General features: G+C 70.1%; 1 protein-coding gene across 2 annotated transcripts; it reads right to left on the reverse strand.

The window, feature by feature from the left end:
• Window positions 1-7,068: 7,068 nt before the first annotated feature.
• Window positions 7,069-11,996, reverse strand: PCGF1 (polycomb group ring finger 1). Of its 2 annotated transcripts, none has more exons than XM_049794912.1 (9): window positions 11,816-11,996; window positions 10,888-10,993; window positions 10,493-10,645; window positions 9,048-9,119; window positions 8,761-8,869; window positions 8,149-8,182; window positions 7,842-7,925; window positions 7,665-7,745; window positions 7,069-7,239 (listed from the first exon to the last, which is right to left on the reverse strand). In XM_049794912.1, the coding sequence occupies exons 1-9, from the start codon at window positions 11,909-11,911 to the stop codon at window positions 7,192-7,194; spliced, it is 783 nt and encodes a 260-aa protein (XP_049650869.1). In that variant the 5' UTR covers window positions 11,912-11,996; the 3' UTR covers window positions 7,069-7,191. The 2 variants fall into 2 exon arrangements, with proteins under 2 accessions (XP_049650869.1, XP_049650860.1); XM_049794903.1 differs by having other exon boundaries at window positions 7,842-7,928; window positions 11,816-11,995.
• Window positions 11,997-12,730: the final 734 nt, after the last annotated feature.

Consider the following 12,730-nt stretch of genomic DNA (forward strand, 5'->3'; position numbering starts at 1 on the left):
TGGTGCCCTCAGCCTGGCACAGCCTGGGGGCCTTTCCGCCTCACAGGGTGGGGGGGGTCCCGCACAGCCCCCCCTGTCCAGGGACGTGGCTGGGCAATCACCTGCCTGCTTGGCATCCCCTGCCCGCTGCTGGGGATCCTGCTCCTGCCTCCCCAGATGGCTGGCAAGGATGGAGCCGCCGCCATGGGAGTGAGCCCAGCCCCTGGCATGCACGGCAGAGCCGCGGCCAGATGGGGAAAAGGTGCACAGGGGCTGCCAGGTGCTGCCGGGTCCCAGCACACCCTGATGCCGGCACACTGGGATGGCCATCGACACGGGCACGGCTGCAGAAGGGGCTCAGCCCAGTGTGTGTGGTGCTGTGGGCTGAGCCCAGCTATGTCCTGGCAGGGCTGGGGGTCTTAGGGCATGGTCCCACTGCCCTGTACCAATGGGTGAGCGCTGCTGGCCGGGAGCCACTGGCCGGGAGCGGGAATGCCGGGGCGCTGGCCATGCATCTGCCCACGGCATGGCGGAGAGCAGGCCGGGAGTGCCGTCCTGCTGGGCATGGAGCCGCCAGCTCCACCAGCTCCGCCGGGACCTAGGGCTTCCTGCGAGGAAGGTGGGACAAGGAGGGGAAGACAATAAAACCCAGGAAATGCTCTGAATAGCGAAGGTAACCGCTGCGCCGAGCCCGCGCCGCCGGCGCTGAGCCGAGCCGGAAGGCTTGGGGCACTGGGGCAGCCAGGCAGGGACCGGGGCAGCAGGGACCCTCCTGCAGCCCCGGCACGGGCAGCACCGCACGGTGCATTGGGGTAGGCTGAGCCCTCACTGTCTGAGGGTATTTCCAGTCTTGCTGTGATTTGGCCTAAAAGCCTGACCCCAGGTCTTGCCCGTTAAACTGCGGCCTGTTTTACAGCTGGGGGGGGTCAGCCGGGAGTGGGGGGTCCGGTGAAGCCGTGGGGAAGGGGCCAGCCAGTGTTGCCTGTCCCTGTGGCACCGGGTCAGAGCGCTGGCACGGGGGGTGGGCAGCCCTGCAGACGGGAGCAAGCATGGTTCCAAGGGGCAGGGAGGCAGGATCCCCCATCCCACAGTCCCTGCCCAGGGCTGCGGACTCCCCCCATGACATGCCCTGGGTCCCTCTGGAGAAGGGGGGGGGGGGGGGGCTGTCCCTGGGTAGGATGGCTCCAGGGCAGCTGGCTGCCTGTGCCTATGGCTCCTTTGCCCAGGACGAAGGGTGGCTAGTCGGAGCTGCAGGGACCGGCTGCCATCCCATAGTGTGTGTCCCTGTGCCAGCCCGGCAGCGCCATGGGGCACAGGCCGGGGTCCTTCTCCTGCCCCAAGCGAACATGGGTTTGGCTGGTGCCCCTCGCCAGGGCCAGGGCCGTGGGCATGCGGCCGGCTGCGCCGTGCTCCCCCGAGCCTCCCAGCGCCGAGTGATTTATGGCCGGGGGAAGCGCGCGGCGCAGACAGATCGGGCCATAAAACTGGGGCAGGAAGTCGCCCGACTTCAAAGGCTGCGCGGGGCTGTGGCCGCCACAATAGCGGGACCGGCGAGCACCACAGCTGCGGCACCCATACCGCAGCACCCATGACGGCCTGGCACCGGGGAGCTGGCTGGCACCCCCACCTGCGAGCACCCTACACCTGCACCCTGTGTGTGCATCCCACGTGTGCATCACGCCATGTGCACCTCGTGCACATCCCGCGTGCGCAGCCGGTGGGTGCACGGAGCTGCCTACGGGGCCTCCCTGCGGGCATCGAGCCTCCTCTGCAGTGGTCTGAGCCCGGTGGGGTGTGCCAGGGCGGTGGTCCCATGGTGTGAGCGCGGCCCTGGCGTTCATCCCCCTGCGCCGGGCCCGGCGGCACACAGGAAAGCCGGGGGGGGCGCGGGTGGCCGCAGCCTTGCAGACAAAGGGCCGGAGGAAACATCGCCGTCCAAGATAAACCGGGAAAGGTGAGGGGGTGCCCTCCCGCCCCCGCTCCCACGGCCCTGCCGTGCTGCGCGCCCGCACCTTGAGATGGGCTGGAGGTACCCGGCCCTGGTGCCCTGTTTGCCGGGGGGCACCCACCCTGCTGCCACCCAGCACCTGGAGGCTGCCGGGCTCAAGCTTGTCCCTATGGCTGCGACTGGGGGCTGGGGGTGCCGGCCGTGCCGGTGGCAGGGCTGGGTGGCAGGGCTGGGTGCCGTGGCTGCTCCCATCACCGGCCTGGGCTGCTCTGAGCTTTCCCTGGGGGGCACACCAGTCCCAGAGTCCCAGCCCCCTGGCCCAGGGTAGGGACAGCGCAGCTGCAGGGGGGTGTCGGGGTCCTGGGTGCTGCCGGGGGGGGACACCAGGTGGGAGGGGCTCCCTGCGGCAAGCACCACTTTCCCAGGCTCCCACAGCCGCGTCCCCCGGGGCTGGGGCAGAATCCGCTGCAGCCCCTCTGCCCGCAGGATGGTGCCCCCCCCCCCCCCCGCCCCCATTCCCACGTTGCAGGGGCATCCCAGTGCCAGCGCCGGTTCCCATATCCGTGGGAAGCCGGCAGGAAGCCGGGCGCTGCCATCCCAGTCCTGCTGCCTCTGCGCGGGGCATGGCGGGGGCCTAGCTGGTGCCAGCATGGTGCCGGAGGGTGTGCGGGCACAGCATGCCCGCCCGTCAGAACCGCACGGCGTCGTTTAAAGACGATCAGGCGGTGACAGGAATTAAATTGTGTTTTGATTTTCTCATTAGCCTAATCTCCAGCACGCCTCGTTACGGGGTAATTTCCCCAGGCCGACATGACAGCTCATTCCCACCATGACAGCCATATGCCAGCGTACCCGTGCCACGCGCCGGTGGTCACTGGGGTGCCCAGCAGGGACGGCTGTGTGCCCTGACGGGCCTGGTGGGTGTCCCCAGGGTGGGCTGTGGCGTGGGAAGGAGTCGGGGTGCAGGGTGGTGTCGGCTGGGCCCCAGCACACGTGTCCCTGCCGTGGCCATCCATCCTGCGCCCCGCAGAGAGGCGCTGGCAGGTCCCGCTGTGCCGCGGGTTGGCAGCTGAGCGGAGCCCCACAGTGCGGCCCGGCAGCTGGCCCAACAGCACTGTGCTGCCGTGCCGGCGGTGCCTGGGCTGGGAGGATGAGGTGATGCCATGCGTGGGGGGGGCCCATCCTGGAGTGCAAGGGGGTGTCACGGGGCTGGCCCCACGCGCTGGGTCCCCGGGCACTGCCCCGCTCACCCCGGCAATGGGGTGTGAAGGTGGTGGCAGGCACGGGCGGCTCATTTGTCTCTGTCAGGAGGCGGTGCGGGAGATGGTGCTGCCGGAGCGTGGCGGGGATAGCGGAGCCAGGGGTGCTCAGCACTGCCCCCCCCTCAGCCCTGCTTGCCTGTGGCATGGCCAGTGCCACCACCACACTCTGGCCACCCAGGTGGCATTGACAGTCTGGCCCCTGTGAGGGCTGTGGGACGGGGCAGGGGCTGGGGGGTGAGCAGGATCCCCTGGAGCGAGCACTCATGGCGCAGCTGGGTTAAATGAGGCCTTTGGAGGGCCCCCATGCTGCACCCCTGTACCAGGCACCCACCCACTGTGGGGATCAGCTCCCCCCACCATCCCACCCATCACCTACACCGAGGGGCAGCAGGAACCGGGGGATGAGCCCCAGCAAGAGGCAGTGGGGACGAGCCGTGGGGCAGCAGGACAGGGTGCTTGGGGACTTTGGCATAGGAGGGAGGGGTGGTGATGCCATCCTCCTGGGCTGTGCTGTGCCCCCCCCCCCAGCACTCCATGGTGGCCCCCAGGTGCAGGGGCTGCAGGGCCATGGTGACAGGTTCCTCTGAGGGGTCCCTCCCGTCCTGCTGGCAGCCCCACAGCCCTGTGGCGAGCTAATCCTCCCACTGAGCCCCCCTGTTACCACTTGCCTGCGCTGGGGTCTGCAGGACCCATCTGCACCTGCAGGCCACCCCCCCCCCCCCCCAGCACAGCTGGAGCATCCCACCAGCACAGCGGGCAGCCCACAGCAGCATGGTCCTGCCCTGGCATCACCGCACAGGCTGAGGTGGGCTGCTGGGGCTGTTTGCCCCTTCGCTCCCCATCCAGGCCCTTTGCCAGCCCCAGGACGCTCCGGGCTGGGGGTGCCACCATCCCCAGTGCGGAGCCAGGCTCACTCTGGGGACAGGGGGCTGGTGGAGTGGGAACCCCAGAGGTCCCCACATGGCCAAGCAGCTCCCAGGGCTCCCGGCCCCCCGGCCATGGGGAGCCGTGCACTGTGCCCAGGTCCTCCTGGGCAGGGTTGTGCGGCCCCCGCCACCCCCCCCGGGTTAGGGCCCGGCGGAACGGGGGGCTCAGGTTTCCCTCTCTGCTGGGCTGGAGCCTGGGGCCATTAGCCCCCTCGGAGCATGACGGGGCGGGGAGGGGGCGGTGGGATATCAAAGTGCCTTCGCCCCGCACTAACTGGCGTGACGGCAGTTTGCAGGCGGACCCCCGTGGACCCCACGGTCGGGCCAGGGGTGCAGGACTCCATCCCGGCACCTGTCCCTGCCCCACTGCCCCCTCAGCACTGCCCGTGGCCTCAGCCTGCGCCGAGGCCGGGCAGTGGGGACTGGGGGGCTCCCCACGCCCCCCCCCAGACCATCCTGCACTCTCGGCCTCCCTCTGCACCCCCTGGGCTCATCCTGCATCCTCCACCCAGGCTCATCCTGTGAACCCCGCTCTCCATGGCTGCCTGGGGCTCCCCTGGGCTCTCCCTGCCCACCCCAGACTCCCCAAAACCCCCTGAACCCCCTGTTTCCCCTCAATCCCCTGCACTCTGGGGCTGCCCCACACCCCCAGCTGTCCCCGGCTCCCCACTGGGCCCTGGCACCCCCGAGTGGGGAGGGCACGGTGCAGCCCCAGGCCCCGGAGGGCGATGGGGCCAGGCTGCGGGCAGGGGGCTGCTGGCACCGACCCCCCGCGCCCGCCCCCGCTCCCATCCCGGCGAGGGTTCATTTACCAACGTCAGCCCCGCAGTTGGTTTGAATTAGGCTCCTCCGCAGCCAGCACTGATAAGTGAGGGGGCGCGGGGCTGGGGGGGCGCGGGGGGCTCTCGGCCCCGCTCCCGCTTCCTGCTCTGCCGTCTGTAACCGGCTGCCAGAGCTGCTGCTGAAAGACACGGGGACAGCCCCCGCCTCGCTGCCCCTGCCGTCCCGCCATCCATCCATCCGTCTGTCCATCCATCCATCCACCCACCCGCCCGCTCCCACGGCCACGCTGCCCTCCCTGCTCACCCGCAGGTGGCCCTGGTCGGGACCCCCATCCCGCATCCCCACCCTGCATCCCTCTAGCCCCTGCTGCCCCAGGGGATGAGGGGCTCCGGTGGGTGCCGGGGCAGGAAGCGCAGGGCTTGGCCTGCACCGTGCTACGGGACAGAGCGGTGCTTTGCCCAGCCAAACAGTGCCGGGGTGCCAACAGGCTCCACACATGCCAGGGCTGCCTGGCAGGACCTGGCACGGGGAGGACCCTGGCATGGCAGGGTGTTTGTGGGGCTGTGTGGGTGTGTGGGGGTACAACGATCCCCGGTCCCCACCAGCACGGGGAGCCCTGTCCCAGGACGAGCAGTGCAGCCCCATGTCCTGCTGACCCCTGGCCTCTGCCCACGTTTCACCACGTACTTAGCAGGGACTTTCGGCACAGGGCGGGGGGGCTTGGCCAGCGCCCGGGTGAGGGATGGCCGACAGCTGGGCCGGGGAGAGGGGCTGGTAACCGGATCCCCCGGCAGCGGCCGCGGTGGCAGCTCGCGGGGTCCTGGGCGTGGGGTCAGCCATGGTGCGGAGGCGGGGGGTGAGGGACGGGCCGTGGCCCACGTCCCCCCTGGGGTGGGTGGGTGGATGGGCATGGGGTGCCTGGAGGGGACAGCCTGCCTGATGGGTCCATGCCACATCCACCGAGGCTGAAGGGTCCCGGGCTGCCACCCACCCCAGGACGGGACGCCCGGCTCTGGGGGCGAGGGTGGGAGCAGAGGGGCTGCGGCCGCCTGCCCCAGCTGCATGGCATGGCCAGGCACTGTCATTGCCGTGCCGGGGGGACGGAGAGGGACCGGGGCTCCCCAGCAAGACCAGGAGCTGCGGGGACATTCTGCCATCTCTGGGCCACCCCTCCGGGGGCACCTGGCCCCCCCGTTCCCGAGCCCTGTGCCATGGCCAGGGCCCCTCCAGAGCCGCTTTCCCAGGAGGGCTGGGTCCAGCGGGAGCCAGCACCTGTTCCTCTGCCAGGAATTGGGGACACAGCCACCGGATCATGCTTGCAGCGCTTGGGTGAGGGGAGCGCATCCTAGCCCCGCACCGGGGGGACCCCCACACCGGGGGACCCCCGAGCCACCCCGCACCGGCAGCTGGGCCTGGGGCCTCCACACGCCCGACCCCGCCGCGCTCCGGCAGCAGCCCAGATGGCTGCGATATTGTCCCCACAATAGCAGGCTAATTAGGCAAGCGCTGGGGAGGGGGGGGGGGGGGGGCACACTGTCCCCCCACCCCGCTCAGGCAATCAAAGGGCCCATGACTTTATTACGGCTCATTATGCGCGGGCGGCGGGGGGGCACGCAGGCTGCGCCGAGGCGACAGGCATGTTATTTCCCCATCACTCCTCATTGGGATTCTGGCACTGGCGGCGGCACGGGGGGAGCCGGGACATGCGCCAGGCAGCCGTGACGGTGATTAATCTGCCGAGCGCCCGCACAACTGCGCTCGGCCGAGGGGCTGCGTGCCCCTGCGCCGGCACTGCGGAGGAACGGGGGAGGGGAGGGGGCTGCATCCCCCCTCCCACAGCCCACCCCCACAGTGCACCCCACAGCCCAGCCACCCACCCCCCAGTGCTGCAGCTGCTCCCCAGGGCCCCCCCCAGCACCCTGCATCCCCCATAGAGCACCCCAGGGCTCAGCCCCTTCTCACCCCCAGTGCTGCACCCCCCCCCCCCAGCAGTAGCCCTGCAGGGGGTGGGGGGACGGGACGGACTGCTCTCCCCCCCATGCAGCCACAACTCCAGGAGGTGCTGGTGGTGATGGGGGCTCAAGAGGGCCCCCAGTCCCCCCCACCCTGAAACCCCACTAGCGACCCCCAGCCCCAGCCACACTCCCCTAGGATGGAGAAGGGACACATGGGACATTTTCCAGTTTTATTCAAAAAATAAACTCAAGCAGGAAGGGTATTAAGTTAAGGGGAAGGGGGCAGGGGGTGTGGGAGCAGGGCTGCACGCCTGGGGGGCAGCACCCAGCCCCAGCCCCTACCTCCTCTTGTCCTTGATGCTGTAGTGCAGCAGGAGGGGCGCGGGCTGCAAAGCAAGGAGGGGGGTCAGGGCTGCCAGCACCCCCCACGGGGCAGACACCCCATACCCCAGCCCGGGACCCCACCACAGGCAGGCGGGAGCAACCCCTCCCCGCAGGGCTGTCCCCAGGCAGCTTGGAGAGCCCCAGGGCTGCGCCTTGAACTTGTCCAACCCCTTCTGGGACCCATCACCCTCCTGACCCGTGGGGGAACCACGGGTCGGGGCGCCCGCGCTCCAGCGAGCGATATTAATCATCCTTGATTCACCAATTCCTTGCTCCGCCACCGTGTCCTCAGCACAGTGCTGCCCCGAGCCAGCTCTGGGGGACGTTCCCTTTGCCAGACCCCGCTGAGCCCCCCAGCCCGGGATGGGGCCCCTTGGGGGAAAATCCCCCATGGCAGCGGGCAGCCGTCCCTTTGCAGGATGCCCACCTTGCCGAACCAGCGCGAGAGCCAGAGCTGCTTCATCGTCATGTGGTCGGGGAGGGCCTCGTTGTTGAACAGGATCTGCACCTACACACAGGGAGGCTGCGTTGGGGCGGGGGGGGGGGGGGGGGGGCCACAACCCCCACCCAGGGCCCATGACCCCCATCCAGCCCCCACACTCACATGCTGCGGTGGGAGCCCCAGGCGGTGGCACAGGACGCTCCGCAGGTGCCGGATCTGCGCCCGCACCGAGCATCTCACGTACTTCTGCTGCAAGGGGCAGAGTGGGTCAGAGGGGTGTCGGTGCCCCCAGCCCTGCGGGACCAGCACCGACACACGGTGAGGCCCCAGCCCCCCTCTGCCCACCCTGACTGGGACCCCACGCACCAAGCTGAGCCCAGAGCAAGGGCTGTGGGGCCAGGTCTGGGCAGAGCCCGGGGTCTTGGGGCCTGGTGAACTGGCAAGGCAGCCGCACAGACCCCCCTCTCACCTGTAGCACGGCCTTGCTCTTGTCCTTGCTGGAGCTGTGGAGGGAAGAGAAGGGGCAGCCTGCCAGCTCCGGCACAGGGAGGCGGGGGGCCGCGGGCCATACACTCTGCCCCTTCCCTGGGCACAGCCTGGTGCGGAGGTGCAGGCTGCCCCTGGCTGGTTGCCCCCCACCCGCCCCGGCGCTCTCCCCACCCTCCCGTCACGCACGCGCGGAGCCGGCAACGGCATGGGGACGGCATGCCGGCTGGGGCTGGCAGCTGAGCTGCAGCCATCGATCCCATTACAGCCCCCAGAGCTGCCGCTTATTGACTTTGCTGTCGGAGCCGGCAGGCAGCTGCGCAGCGCCCGCCCCGGCAGCTATTAACACTGGCAGCCACTGGGCAGGGCTGTGGCCTCGGGAGGGGAGATGACAGAGCAGTGGCAGCTCCAGAGGGGTGGTGGCACCCCAATGTCCCCCCTGGCTTGGCTGAGCCCCCTGTCTGCCAGGGCCACAGAGGTGGGAGCACGGGACACTGCTATGCCCGGTGCCAGCCCCAGCCCCCCTCCCCACCATGCCAAGAGGCGACAGCTCTGCCGGCATCCCGCAGCCCTTGCCTGTGCCGCCAGCACTCACCTCTGCTTCTCCAGGCAGAGCGAAACGTGCTCGTCGTAGCGGAAGTAGTGGGCACGGGAGTGATCGAAGGTGCTGTAGGGGAGCCCCATGGGGTCGCCCCCAACCGTGTCTGGGGAGATGTGGGGAGGGGGCAGGAGTCAGCCCGCCTCTGTCCCGCAGGCACTGCCCGACTGCCCCAGCCGGCTCCCGGAGACACACCACAGTGAGACACCCCCCCCACTCTGACCCCATTTCCCCCCTGGCTGGTTGCCCTCAGGCCCCTCTGCATGGACCCTGAGCGTGCCCACCCTCATTGCTGGGCTGCGTCACCCGGTCGAGACCGCGGGACTGGTAGAACTCCCGGATCCTCTTCTCTTCACCTGCGGGCGAGAGGATGACACTGCTCAGGGACACCCCCTCACCCCATGTCCCCCCCCCCCCCAGCCCATCCTGGCTTCCCACCCTGCAATGCCCAGAGGTGAGGGTCCCCGGGCTGCCCTCAGCCCATCCCGCTGCTCCGACCTTGGCTTGGCAACGCAACCAACTGCCAGCGGCTGTCATGCCACCAGAAGCCCAGACCCCCCTTCCCTATTTGCCTCCTCCGTGCCCCCAGGGGTCTCCACCAAGCCCCACTGCGGGCCAGGGGGGGGCAGTGTTCCTGCCCCCATCCCTGCCCACACAGGCAGATCCCTGCTCTCATCATCCCTCGCACCTTTCCCCACTTTCCCCCTCTCTGCTGCAGGGCGGGGGACCAGGGCCCATGCTGCATGTTTGCTGTGCCCCCCCCATCCACCCCAGGCCTCTATCCCTCCGTGGCAGTGCCCGGCATGCTGCTGCTGTGCGGCAGGCTGACATTTCCACAGAGGTGTCCCCAGTGCCGTCCCCATCCCCACCCTGAGTGACAGTGGCTAATCTCGAGCCCACTGCTGTGCCTGCGGCGCAGGGGCTGCCCTCCCCGCGCACTGCTTTGCATTCACCACCACCGACCGTCAGTTCATCACGCCGTCACTCAGCGCCTGGCCCCAGGGACACTGCTCGCGGAGGCAGCCCTGGCTTGTGCAGCTCCTGTCCCCGCAGCCCAGCCCCGCTGTGCTGAGCACAGCCAGCTACTAGAGCGCAAGCACCAAGAGCGAGGAGCTGAGCTAGCTAAAGACACCCCAACAAAGCACCCATCTCCCTGGCTCCCTTCCCCACCCCAGTCCCTGAGCACAGTGGCCCAGCTCTTGGGAGCCATGGCCACTCCATCCGCCGATGGAGTGGAGAAATGGCCGCATGGCTGAGGAGAAAGTACAAAGCCCCAGCACCAGCACAGGCAAAGCCTCCTGTGGGTTCCCGCACCTGAACCTCCCAAACCGTCCAGTACCAGTGCCTCGCCCCTGCCTTGCCTGGCTCCTCATCCCTCAGCAGCCCTTTGTGCTTCCCAGGCATGGTCCTCACAGCCCCCCAATATCTGCCTTCACAAGCAGGGGCCATTTGTCCTGCCTTTTCCCTCGCTCTACAACCAGTTTCACTTGGTAAGATGCCCCCCCACCATCTCTTCCTGATGGGCTGTAGCAGCCACCATGGATGTAGTCAGCAACGTTTTGAAGACCCTGACCCACAGACAGAATCTCGCACGCTCAGTAGGGAGGTGCCGCTCAAAATTGTCTCGTTCTTCTCAGCGTCCTTCCCCTCACAGCTCCTCCTGACATCGCTCTGCAAGATACTGGTGCCAGGGACACCAGATCCTGCCCACCCTGCTGGGGACACTCACTCTCCTGCAGGCCAGGCACCAGCTTGTAGACGATGTCCTGCATGACACGGTCCAGCTTGAGGTTGAGCAGTGGCTGCGTCTCGTGGATCTTGGTGTTGCACATGGGGCAGTACTTGCTGGTCTGCAGGTACTTGACGATGCAGCTCTTGCAGACTGTGGCCAGAGAAAGGGCACATCGGTGGGGGGGGTCCGGGGCGGTAGCACAGCCCCAGACCCCCAGACACCCAGCAGGACACGTTCCCCTTGGGCCCCCGCGCAGAAGCCACAGTCCTGGGGCAGCGCTGGACCCGCCAGCGGGCAGGGGAGGCTCTGCCAGCCCCTGCCCGGGGGGACCCCATGGGACCCTGCACCACCAGAGCCATGCAGGCAGCTGCCGCCACCGCGCGGGGACTCACACGTGTGCAGGCACTCGGTGATGGTGGTGGCGTCGATGAAGTACCCGGCGCACAGGCAGCACACGATGTGCTCGTTCAGCTCCTTCATCTTCACCTTCACCTCCTCCTGCGGAGACACGCCACCGTCACCCGGCCCCTGCCCGCCGGGCTGTGGCACCCTGCACCGCTCGGCCGCGCCGCCCCAGGCTCTCGCCCTCCGCAGCAGCCCCCCGCCCGCCCCACAGTCAGCGGGAACCCATGGGGACACTGGGGCAGGTCTCCCAGGAACAGCACGGCAGTGAGAACACAGGGCTGGGGGCAGCTCCCACCCAGCACGGGTGGATGGACCCCTCAGGGTGACATGAGGAGACCACGGCTCCTGGGGCAGTGACCCCAAGAGCCACCCCGGGGCCCTGCTCACCCACAGCCTGGCCTCGGGGCCACCGTGACGGGGTGCGGGGACAGGGCTGGACCCTCTCCTGCTGGGGGGCCCAGCACCTGCAGGGGTGGGGCCGCCTGACACCGACAGCCCCCCCAGAGTTGTCCTGCCCTACACAGCCCAAGAGAATCCCCCAACGCCATGGAACCCACAGAGCCCCGCCGCCCCGGCCAGGGTAGGGCTTAAATCACCTGTGCCACGCCTGGCCCCGCCCCCTGCCCCGGCCCCACTCCTCCACCCGTGCCCCACCCCTGCGCCTAGCCCCGCCCCTCACCTGCGCCTCGCCCATCACACCTGGCCCCGCCCCTCGCCCGGACCCCGCCCCCTGCGGCTCCGCCCTCCCCGCGGCGTGGGCGGCCCGGCGCATGCGCGGGGCGACGGCACGGCGCCTGCGCCGCCCCGGAGCCCCCCCCCCCCCCCCCCCCCCGAGCGGCGGCGCGGCCCCCTCTTCCGCCCACGCATGCGCCGGCCCGGTGCCGCCGCCCGCCCGCCCGCCCGCCGCCGCCTCGCCTCGTTCCGGAGCGGGTCCATCTTGTAGACGGCCTGGAGCTGGTTCCGCAGCCGCATGGCGATCGCCATCGGGCCCCCCTGAGGAGGCGACGCCATCTTAGAACCTCCTCCGCCTCCCCGCTCACTTCCGGGTTCGGGGCGGGGCCGCCGCCGCCCGCGCCGTGACTACAGCGCCCGTTGCACCCCGCGCCGCCGCCAGGCATGCCGGGAACGGCCGGGCCGGCGCAGAGCGCGGCCGCCCCCCGCTGGCCGCGGCGGGGAACGCGGGCCTGGCGGCGCGGCGCTGGCCCCGGTGCTGACCCCGGTGCCGACCCGTGACCCCGGCCCGCCGGGAGATCCCGGGGGGGCGCAGGGCGCTCGGCGGGAGCGGTGGAGCGGGAGGTGTCCCCGACCAGCCCGGCCTTGACCGACACGGCGGGCACGGCGCCGGGCTGACCCCGGCCACGGGCCTATCGGCCCCGATTCGGGCGAACACCCTCGTTCGCCCCGCCTTCCCCCGCCGGTAGCCAATAGCGAGGGGGCGCTCTCTTGACAGACAGCAGCCGCCGCCAATCAGAGCAGCCGCCGACCGCGCGTGGGCCACCGCCAGAGGGCAGCAGAGCTCCGCGGGGGAGCGGGGCCGTCGCGGGGGGACGACGACGACGACGACGACGACGACGGACACGGCCGGGGGGCTCCGCGGACACCTGTGGGCTCCGCTGTCCCGGGGGTCCCGTTCCGCCCCCGCCCCGGTGCGGGCGGGTGGGGCTGGCCCCCCCCAAGGCCCCGCTGCGCCCGGGGGGGAGGGCTGCCCTGCAGGGCGGGCGGCGGGAGTGCAGAGGGCTGGGGGGGGCACAGCGGGTGCAGGGGCTGTATTGGGGCGGATGGGTGCGAGGGGCTGTAGAGGGGGCGGTAGGTGAAGGGGCTGGGCTGGGG

The sequence above is a fragment of the Accipiter gentilis genome, chromosome 3 (genome assembly GCF_929443795.1).
Source record: "Accipiter gentilis chromosome 3, bAccGen1.1, whole genome shotgun sequence".
Taxonomy (NCBI): domain Eukaryota; kingdom Metazoa; phylum Chordata; class Aves; order Accipitriformes; family Accipitridae; genus Astur; species Astur gentilis.

Coding starts and splice junctions, on each gene's coding strand:
- PCGF1 (XM_049794903.1), bottom strand. CDS start 11,911: ATGGCGTCGCCTCCTCAGGGGGGCCCGATGGCGATCGCCATGCGGCTG. Junction 10,646..10,887: donor CACCGAGTGCCTGCACACGT/GTGAGTCCCCGC, acceptor CTCTGGCCACAG/TCTGCAAGAGCTGCATCGTC. Junction 7,240..7,664: donor TCTCGCGCTGGTTCGGCAAG/GTGGGCATCCTG, acceptor CTTGCTTTGCAG/CCCGCGCCCCTCCTGCTGCA.